The sequence below is a fragment of the Seriola aureovittata genome, chromosome 9, assembly GCF_021018895.1.
Source record: "Seriola aureovittata isolate HTS-2021-v1 ecotype China chromosome 9, ASM2101889v1, whole genome shotgun sequence".
Lineage (NCBI taxonomy): Eukaryota > Metazoa > Chordata > Actinopteri > Carangiformes > Carangidae > Seriola > Seriola aureovittata.
The window spans coordinates 19908645-19918736 of record NC_079372.1 but is presented as its reverse complement, the minus strand read 5'-3'; the positions used below and the strand labels follow the sequence as shown (position 1 = coordinate 19918736).

At 39.0% G+C, this 10092-nt stretch overlaps 2 protein-coding genes across 6 annotated transcripts in view; both read right to left on the bottom strand.

The window, feature by feature from the left end:
* The window catches only part of mib2 (MIB E3 ubiquitin protein ligase 2), a 49296-nt gene extending 46281 nt beyond the window's left edge, over positions 1-3015 (bottom strand). For 2 of the 4 annotated variants that reach the window (XM_056384609.1, XM_056384608.1), the window contains exons 1-2: positions 2857-3015; positions 1057-1135 (exon numbers count right to left, since the gene is read on the bottom strand). Coding sequence is in view for 1 of the 4 variants with exons in the window: in XM_056384608.1 (XP_056240583.1) it covers positions 1057-1087 (31 nt within the window). In the remaining 3 variants the exon portion in view is untranslated. The remainder of the gene's footprint in view (positions 1-1056; positions 1136-2856) is intronic. The other 2 variants (XM_056384610.1, XM_056384612.1) reach the window with 2 other exon arrangements.
* A 2451-nt stretch (positions 3016-5466) lies between these two features.
* On the bottom strand, positions 5467-9737 carry ubiad1 (UbiA prenyltransferase domain containing 1). Of its 2 annotated transcripts, none has more exons than XM_056384908.1 (3): positions 9556-9737; positions 7759-8378; positions 5467-6414 (listed from the first exon to the last, which is right to left on the bottom strand). In XM_056384908.1, the coding sequence occupies exons 2-3, from the start codon at positions 8318-8320 to the stop codon at positions 5927-5929; spliced, it is 1050 nt and encodes a 349-aa protein (XP_056240883.1). In that variant the 5' UTR covers positions 8321-8378; positions 9556-9737; the 3' UTR covers positions 5467-5926. The 2 variants fall into 2 exon arrangements, with proteins under 2 accessions (XP_056240883.1, XP_056240884.1); XM_056384909.1 differs by lacking the exon at positions 9556-9737 and adding an exon at positions 9039-9549.
* Between the last annotated feature and the right edge of the window lie 355 nt (positions 9738-10092).

Here is a 10092-nt window from a genome sequence, read left to right as displayed (position 1 = left end):
GTCCTGGTATACTAAACTTACAGTCTCAGAGTGTGAGGGGGATTTATCTTATTAGGATTTTTTTCTGGAAATTCAATTGGTTAACTTAATTTTGTGACTGATCAAAGTGATCTAAAAATACTGTAAATGTGATACTGTCACGCAGCAATGCAGCTCATTCGTCTCCAAGCTTGTCCACAATGGTCTTATACAACCAAAGATATTAATAGGACAGCTGACCCGATGAATTTGTTATTTTTATCATCTCGTGCTAAACACACATTGTCGTACTGGCCGACCTTATGCAAAGCACAGTGCAGCAGCTCACTGGTCGACAGTAAAAGTCTAACCACACTGGAAATATGCAAGTTTAAGCTGATATTTTTGAACTGCCGAAACCAAAACACGCCCTCGGTTCACAGCAGGATACAGGCCGGTGAGTGTCATCCAGCAGAGACATAACAGATATGAGGGAGTTTTATTGATTATATATTGTATAACTGAATCAATATGACTGGTTACGCACTAGAAGCCTTTAATCTGTGCTGATTACATTTATTTTTGTTTCATACAAGTCGACTTCCTATTTCAGTGACAGTAGAAAAATATTACATTTAAAACTAATGATTATTTGGCACAAATGTTGCAAACTGGTTAGTGTGAAGTCTGATCATTTTCTTAATAAAAAAGTGATGTGAAATGATGCAGAAAAACAGTCAGCATTAATCACTGAAACAAAAGGTGGCTACAGTCCTCAAGCTGGATATTTTTAACTTGCCCTTACAGTTACGTTAGTACATTAATTGTATTAAATTAGAACATCTCTAAAAGAGTCTGGTGAAATGATGTAGAAGTTATTTGTGTTCCAGTATTAAAGTGTTAGAAGAAACATGTTTGGAAACAAAATGCAAACCAAGAATTTACAGAAAGAACAAGCAATCAAAATTCAAACACACGAACACAGCCCCTAAAAACACATCTCTACTTTAAAGTATTTCACACAGGCTGCCTTTAAATCAGCAACAGAAAGATGAAGACAGGAGGAAACCTTTTCCAAAAGTGATTACAAAATCTTACCTTGAGAATTTCCACACAATATTTTCCCCATTTCTTCTCAACCGCATTCACCTCTGTTTTTCTGACCCACTAGTCATTTCTGTGATGTAAGCCAGAAAACATTTCAAACTTGATTACTGTGATTTAGATTTGTGGAGCCAAGAAGGGAGAACAAGGCTAGAGAAAAAAGCAATGACTGAAACTTTGGTCTAGAGTAGGTGTGGCTATAAGAGCAATCCTGACTATGTCCAGTTGTAGCTGGGCTTTGCTTCATCATATCGGACGACCAGGCGGGATGACAGGTGTGAGGGGTTACTGCTGCAGAACTGAATGTCATAGTCCAAACACATGCGACTCAGAAACAACTGTGGCAATGATTTCTCTAACAGCGCTCCTGACATTGCTGAAATATACGTAAGAGGATAGGGCACACGTGTGAAAAGAAAAATTTATTTCAGAATTCTGACTTTTTTTCTCAGAGCTCTGAAAGGTTTTTTAAAATCCACATGGAGCCACCTGAATTTTTTTAAATAATTTCTGACTTTTTTCTCAGACTTCTGACTTTTAAAAAAAATCACATAGGGCCACATGTGAATTTTTCTTTTTTTCAAAATTCACATGTGGCCCTATGTGAGAATTTTTGGGGGAAATTCTAAAAAAAATCTTTGAATTTTCAGACTATTTTTCTCATTATCCTAAAAAAAATTTATTTAAAGTTGGAATTCTGAGAAAAAAGTCGAAATTTTCTGACTTTTTTTCTAAGAATCCTACAAATAAATTAATTAATAAAAAAAAAATATAAAAGTCAAAATTCTGATAAAAAAGTCGTAGTCGTGAAAAGTCAGAATCCTGAAAACATTTTTTAGAAAAAATAAATTTAAAGTTGGAATTCTGAGAAAAAGTCTGACTTTTCTGACTTTTTTTCTAAGAATCCTACAAATAAATAAATAAATTAATTAATTAATTAATTAATTAATTAAAAAAAATTTAAAAGTCAAAATTCAGAGAAAAAAGTCGGAATTTTCTGACTTTTTTTTCTCAGAACCCTAAAAACATTTTTTTTTAGAAAAAATAAAAAACACATTTAAGGTTTGACAGCCACTGTTCCTACCATCCAACACAATGTAATGTTCAGACTGACACCATTGGCCAACGCTGACAGGTACAGTGAAACAACCGACACCGCCCACTAGTCAGATAGCCTAAGTTAGCTAACCAGCTAGTCAAGTGAAAGCCCTGATACTTTCAAATCTCTCATGTTGTGACAACGTTACACCAAAACCTCGTTTAAAATGTGTCCATGTAATTACATAGGTCAATGAGGAGGGCACCCACACGATAAAATAAAGACAAACCGATGACGAATGCGAATCGATAGTCGAAACTCATCAGTTTAATCGCTAAACACGGACAGTACCGACCCAGAGACATTACTTTTTCCAGCCGAAGTGACAGCTCCTAAAATCAACATCTGACGGAACAGTCGTTCCTCTCGTCCATTATAACACATCGCTGTTTTGACTCTGACGGGAACATTAACTGAACACGTTGAATCTTCAAACTGAAGTGAAGGCGCTGCGGGACAGCTCACATGTAAACGTATCATTACACAGACATAAACTGAAGCGTGTAACGACGAGCTGGTTACCGGTTAATTAGGCAAAATTTGTGAACTGAATTCTGCGTGTCTTTGCAATAAGAGGTGATGTCGGGGTTGTGCGTACTGATAGCTTGTCTAACACTGACGCTAGCTAGCTAACTCATGTTTGGCCATCCTTTATTGGAACAAAACACAACTTCTTTACTGGTGTAGCTACTTACCAGCCGTCTGTCAGCAGTGTTTACTGTGTGGTCAAATGTAATTCCGTGTCGCTGTCCACCACCAACACTGACATGACTTGATTTAGGACAAATAAGTATTTACTACACTGTGCGGCTCTGCAGCACACAGCCATGACAACACGCCCATGCATTGCGTCACTAATAATGCTGCCTTCACGTGCTCCTCGTAATAAATATAACAAAACCTGAATTCAAACATGTTTAGTTTCACGTTTTTTTTTTTATGAACTGAATAAAAATTGTTATGAACGTAAATGGTAGGAATATTTTGTTTAATATGCATTTTCTTGTACTTCCTCTCCAGATCTTAAAAAATGGATGGAGTCTATATTAGAGACTGTTTCATATGAACAAGGTGAGAACTTATAGTGGTCAAGGGATCTGTTTTGTGCTCACAGTATGAGTGGGGACACTGATGATCAGGTTGTACTACTTTAATCACTACATTTTTATTTTGGTTGTTTTAAAAATGTGCATTTACCATGGGTCTTTGAATACCTCATAACCAGAGGTGATAATTCTGTGTGTTTGTGTATATTCTAATAAGTAAATAAAAACGTTCTGCTAATTATCAGGTTAATAAATTAACCTTCTGATTTTTATTTATTGTTTGTTTGTTACTCTTGTTACTCTTTATGTTTTGTAACTTTTTTCTTTGTTTCTCTCTTTGTGTTTATTGTATCATTATTATTATTGTTATTATTATTACACAATAAAAAAATAATGTCACAATTGTTGTCATTGTTACTGCATTATGTTTTCAAAATAAAAATTTCGTTTAAATTTTTTTGTAAAACATCATCATAATGATGTCAGTAGATAAGTAAGTTGTTGTCAACAATAACTACTGTATATTACCTGTCAAAACATTTGCTTAATAAACTGGACTCCACTGGAAATGGAGAATGTCGTAGTAATTTACTTTGCAATGTGCAGATGTGTAAAACAACAAATACCTGTTTTCCTTTTATGGAGAGTGAAAATGTAAAAAAAAAAAAAAAAAAGCACACAAACATGTCACTCTTCACTTGTAATCAGGTCTTTGTTGGACCCCTGGTGTCCCTGGGGCCTTCAACAGTCAACCATTTAGTTGCATCATGCCTCGAGCTTGATATGTGTCCTTCTCCGTCTCATTTCTCTTGAAGTGAACTCAAAGTGTTTTCAAGTCTGCTAGGAGCCACAGGGTTAAACGACTGAATGGTTGCCCTTAATAACATAATGCAATTTCATAATGCGATCATATTAATATGATGCCTTTACTCTGAGACACAGATTTATGAACTTCTTTATTCAGATTTTAATGAACTATTTACAACATTTACAAGCTGGGAGTGGCATCAACTGCCCCACATGTCTTGGGGCTGTGGGTGGAAACAAGAGCACCCACAGAGATGCAAAGGGAGGCCAGGTAATTTATTTAAGTGAAGCCTGAGGTGAATTCTCAGAAAGAAAAAACCCAATTAAAGCATTTGAGTCTAAATTCACTCAAGCGCTGAAACTAATCTGAAGAGTCAAAAAGCTGAAAATGTTTCCTCAACAGCCTGAGCCTAAGTGGAGAACAAATAATAGGACAGACTGCACAGACTGCATGCAAATTGATAGCAATTGTACATGAAAATGAATGCTCTAATGTCTCTTAATAATATGGCTTTTGTGCTTTTTGCTTCCCTGTTTCAGAATGACTTTCTTCTGAGGATGTTTTAAGGAGTTTTTAAGAGACACAACAAACTGGCAAAAACAATAATCTGGTTTTATGAATGTTGTGCTGCAGCAGTGGAGTAAAGCCTAATCAAAAATAATGATGCCACCAGAGATTTAGCCTGTTAAAGAGACACAGGATGTACAAATAACACCCACCAGTTAAACTGTGTATCTGACCCTGCAGACTGGGAATTTACCAGTAATTACACAAAGTACATAACAGCTGTGGCTGTTGGTTTAAAGGTTGTACAATACTGCCTCCTGCTGACAAAAACACCATTACACAGAATTACAAAGGTGTTTTTTTTTTCTTAAATAAAACTACAGAACTGTCCCTTTAATTAAAAATATTTGTGGAGGACGTATGTTATGTGTGAAGTCAACAGTATTCCTGTGGTGTTTGTTGCCATTAAGTGTCATTTTAAACAGTGAATACGCTTGAAACTTTTCATATTCAAGTTCATATCCTTCTAATAGTAAATGCTAACTTTGTATCTCGTTACCAACAAAAAGGAAATGTCCATACAACAGAATATATGCTGCTCTGTTACTGTGGCCACGCCTGCAGATCGCAGCTTGATGACTGAGAACAGGGAACTTCATTTTTTAGTAAAAGGAGAGATGTTTTACTGGTTTAGCGGCAAGATGATGAAGTTTTTTGTTTATTTGAATGGAGATAAAGGAGCTGCTTTATTTTGTTAACCTCTAATGGAACCTCCTCTCAATATTTCTAAACTATTTTAATGTGTAAATAAGAAAAATAACAATAAAAACTGTTCACCATCTTGTCCTTAAAGCAGTAAAATATCTCTGCTGCTTGTTGTATTATCACATTTGTTTCAGTTTAAAGAAAAGTGAACTCCATTGGTCCAAAATGAAAGACATGCAGAACTTCACCATCAGTGAGTTTTATTACAATCCCATGAAATATTATTTGGCTCTCCAAAAAGAAAATCACAATGAGCAAAGGAACAGTATGTACCATACAGAGTACAGTGTTGAGGATATTAGTTTATTGATGTTTTTATGTGTCTTGAAGAATTACAAATATGGCAACTGTAGTTTTTATCACGTCCTTATTTGTAAAAATGTTGCCCACCTCTACAAAATGACACCAATACTTCTTAACTTTTACCAACACATTACAGGAGGGCTTAATACTGAAAAAAAAACATTTTATTATGCTCGTGTCACAGAGGAAGATCTAAACTAAATCTCTGTTCAACATATAAATTAAAGAATAAATTAAAGCCAGTGAAAGTCTTCAGACAGCTTCGTACAAATACAAGGAGATACATAAACTAGTCTGTGTTAAAACAACAAAATTTGAAATATCAAAGCTAATAAATCACAGTAACGGCAAGCTGCCAGGAGGCGCCAGAATGATCCCGAACACGTAGAAAAGTCCCATGAGGAGGTTGAGCTTGGCGGTCTTCTGGGGGATCTTGGCGTAGCATCGGCTGCGGAACTGCTTCTCCAAAGGGAACGCCATGGGCAGCGTGAGCAGAGGCAGCGCCATGCTGATGGTGTACCGGGTGGCGAGGATGCAGAAAAGCACGTAGGGGACAAAGAGCAGGAGGTTGTAGAGGACGTAGGAGAGCGTGGGGCCTACGAGGATGGCCAGCGTGACGATGCCCGCCTGCTTGTCAGAGTCCATGTCTCTGGTGTTGTTGCTGTGGAGGATGGCCTCTGTGTTGAGGGCCAGTGGGACAGCGTACACCAGGGGCAGCACCGACAGGTAGCCGACCTGCACAGCATGGGCAAACATGACTGCCAGAGGGCCGAAGGTAATGAGGATTACCACGTCTCCCAGGGCCACGTACTTGAGGCCGATGCCTGGGGGAAAGAGTAAACAGAAGGCAAATTTAACCTTTTGATTAGTGGTTGTCAACATCAAATCCCCCCCGGTGCAGAGGTGTAGCAGCATGTATTCAATCCTCTCTTCACCTCTCTGGCTGCGTATGTGCAAATCAGACCGGTCAGAAGGATAGGAATCAAACCTAATTGATTATTATCAACATGTTCTTTAGGCTTCTGACTGCAAGTGTGATAATAACTGAAGAGATATTCCTGAAGTTTACAGCATTTTCATAAAGTTCAAGGACTCTAAGGACACCGAACATTTTAAGCAAAGAGTGGTTCAAATCAATATTGCAGAGACATCCTGACTTTTACTCCCTCACATGCTGAAAGCTCTAAAAAAATAAATGGCTCCTACACTTCCCATAATGCAACAAATATACAGTTGTTCAAACTTCACACACACAGGTTATAACACAGGGTTTCTCTTTCATATTTATAGACTTGACAAAGCTCCTCCAGAGCAACAGACCGCATGTGTTCCCCTTTTAATGAAATTTTTTTTTAGATAAAACCATGAAAAACAAAGTGGAGCTGCAACATTAAAGAGCATCCCGTCTTTCCAACTGTTCTGCTGAATGAAGTCCTGATGGGAGGGTGTGCTGTTTGCACCTCTCCTCTCGCAGGGAGTGATGAATTGACATTTTAACCTCTTTCTGACGTGCACTTTACTTCATGAAGAAATGCAACACATCAGTGTCATGTTTGAAAAAAGACAGCAACTGCGTTAAAGGGCCAGTACACCCAAATTGCAAAAACAAAAAAAATGTAGTTTCAGTTTCATGTGAATGTTTTATCTGGAGCCGACGACACACCACTGCTGAGTGTATCAAATATAACTGTCAGAGGACCGAGCTGCAGAAATGAAAGTCAACTCCACTTTTTGAGGACGGAGGAGACGTTTCTGATGTGAATATATCAAAACCCTTGACACATTAAACCCAAACTATTTGCATGGCTCGAAAACCGCACGTGGCATGTCAGAGCTTGACCATTCAGCTGCAGTGAATGTCCGCTCTGTTCAGATAAAGGTGATCTTACCAGTCTTTGTTTTTTTTGTTTGTTTGTTTTGCTCTTTGATAATAAAAACATGACAGAGTGACCACGTTGCAAACAATAAATGTGCTGTGTACACTTTCCTGGCGTCAAACACAAGGTCCTACTTTCCAAACAGCAACCTTTAGCTGCCACCTGGAGCCGCTAACATGCAAATGTAGACGTGTGTGCATGTGTGCGTGTGTGTTTATGCTCTTAGTGACTGAGGTGACTGATAAACAGCGAGGCAGCAATCCAAGAGATTCAAGTTAATAACTGACTCACCTCCAGTGTATAAAAAAGAGCTGGACAGTCCCCCAAAGTAAATAAGAGCTAGGTGCTCCAGTCTGAGTGTAGACAGGAAGTAGAGCAGAGTGGCACACAAGCACCCTAAAGAATATAACAACGCTCCGAACATAACAACATCCTGCGGTGCCAGTATTTCATCCACAAGAGTCCTATCGTCACTCTTCTTATGGTCAATCCCTTTGGAGAAGTCATAATAGGTGTTCACAAGGTTGCCCGCCCCGTGGACTACGAGGACGGCGACCGCGCACACCATCAGGATGACCAAGTCCACAGAGCCCTCCAGTTTATACGCCAAGGCGCTGCCGAGGGCCACCGGCGTGAGCGAGGCACTGAAACTCCACGGTCTCAGTGCCAGCACATACGCCGCACATTTATGCCTGACATTTGATGCGACGCGGGCCATCCTCGACCTGTGGTTAGCGCCTGGAGGGTAACCGACCATGTTATTCAGACCAGTCTGCCATTGCTGGCCATTGTGACCGTTAGATCCAGCCAGAACAAATGTTTCTGCCCTGCTTTGTTTCTGCTCTTTGGCCATTTCTCTGCACGGCGTCTACAATCCCAGCAACGTTCCCAAATGTCACAGTCTGCTGATCCTGTAACGATAAACACAAGTCAGAGAAAACACAAGACAGGTGACAGTTAATAACACACTACAGCCTTGATACATACATACTACAGCTGCACAATGTGCAAAATAAATCCTATTATACTGCGATTATTTTGGCAGATATTGCGATTTCAGTTGGAATGATCATTTCTGCATTTTTATTGTGCCAAACAAACATGTTTCCTTTACAGCTGGAGAATATGATTTGTAGTCCGGGGCGTCTCTGTAGCGCCACAACACTCACGGCGCCAACAATGCACAACAATGTGACACATTTTAGCTTTAGTCAAAGAAAAATTGCAGCTTCTGCGACTTTTTTCCAGCTTCTGAGATTTGGAGAATGTAGCTGATTATATTTCTATTAATTGTAATAAGTATAAATCTCCCTTTATAAAACAGGCCTGAGCAACAAACTGTAATGCTTTGACTAATTAAAATGTGCATGTAGTGCCGTATATGGAAAGGTGTGAAGTATCATAGGTTGGCATCAAATCTGCGCTTGTTCACTTAGTTTATAAAAAGATATTTGAATCACTTCTTAAATCAGGACATTACATTTCAAGGTATCAATCTTTAATCAACAAACTCGGTAGAAAAAGAAAATACCTTAGTATCAGATATATTGAATAAAAACTGTCACACCTACCTCCTGTTCCACAAAAGACCATTTAAGACTTATCCAGGACTTGCATGTATGTCCACGTGCTTATATTAGTTTATAAATGACACTTGTCATTATTAAGTATGAGTATTAGTTGCATGACAGATATAGTTGCTGCAGCAGATTTGTTAATGAGGAGAAGAAATCTGCCCCTGGGGGTTAGAGAGGGCAGACAGCGGGGACACAAAAAGAAACTGACCGGAAGTTGTAACGTTAACGTTCCAGTGACAGAAACCTTTCTGTCAAACACTTTAAATTCAAAGAGAAGCGGGTGGTTTCAGAGCTGATCGAACATAGGCTAATTGATTAGCTTGCCAATACACGTGGCATTTCGTTTTAAACCAACCCCACTCTCAAACTGCTCTGGGGGGGGGGGGCAGATAAGGACATCGATCCCGGGAGGGGGGCGAACAACCTTAGGCTAACGGCTGAGATTATGGGATTACAGCTAACGGGCTAGCCACCGAGCTAATGTTCTCTGTAACGGGACGGCAGCTCTTACCAGCTATGTCTTCAATATCCGACACAACCCGGACTCCGCTCCGCTTAAAAACATGTTTCTGTGCCCGCCGAGCCCGGTACGGTGAGAGGCGGTGAGGTGGCTTACGTGTCAGCTTCGAGGGTATGTGACTGGTTGGCCACTGTGCAGTCTGCTGCACCTGACGGGCGCCATTTCCTCCGCCAGAAGTGCAACGCCGCACAGGGGGTCGAAGAAACAAACCCTTTCTTACAAATGGTTCCGACCTGTGTGTGATTTCTGGCAAATAATTTGGTACAATACGACAAATAATGAAAAATTAAATAAAATGAGACAATAAAAATTTAATGTATATAATCCCCCCATTACATATATCCTCATATATATATATATATAATATGAACTTTATTTATATAGCTTTTCTTAACAAAGTTACAAGGTGACTTACATAAAGAAAAATGGGGAATTAAAGGCAGCAATTAAAAACAAACAAGGCATTTTATTTTATTTACCTATTTATTCATTTATTTTCTCTCTCTTTTCTGTTGGGTGTGCTATACG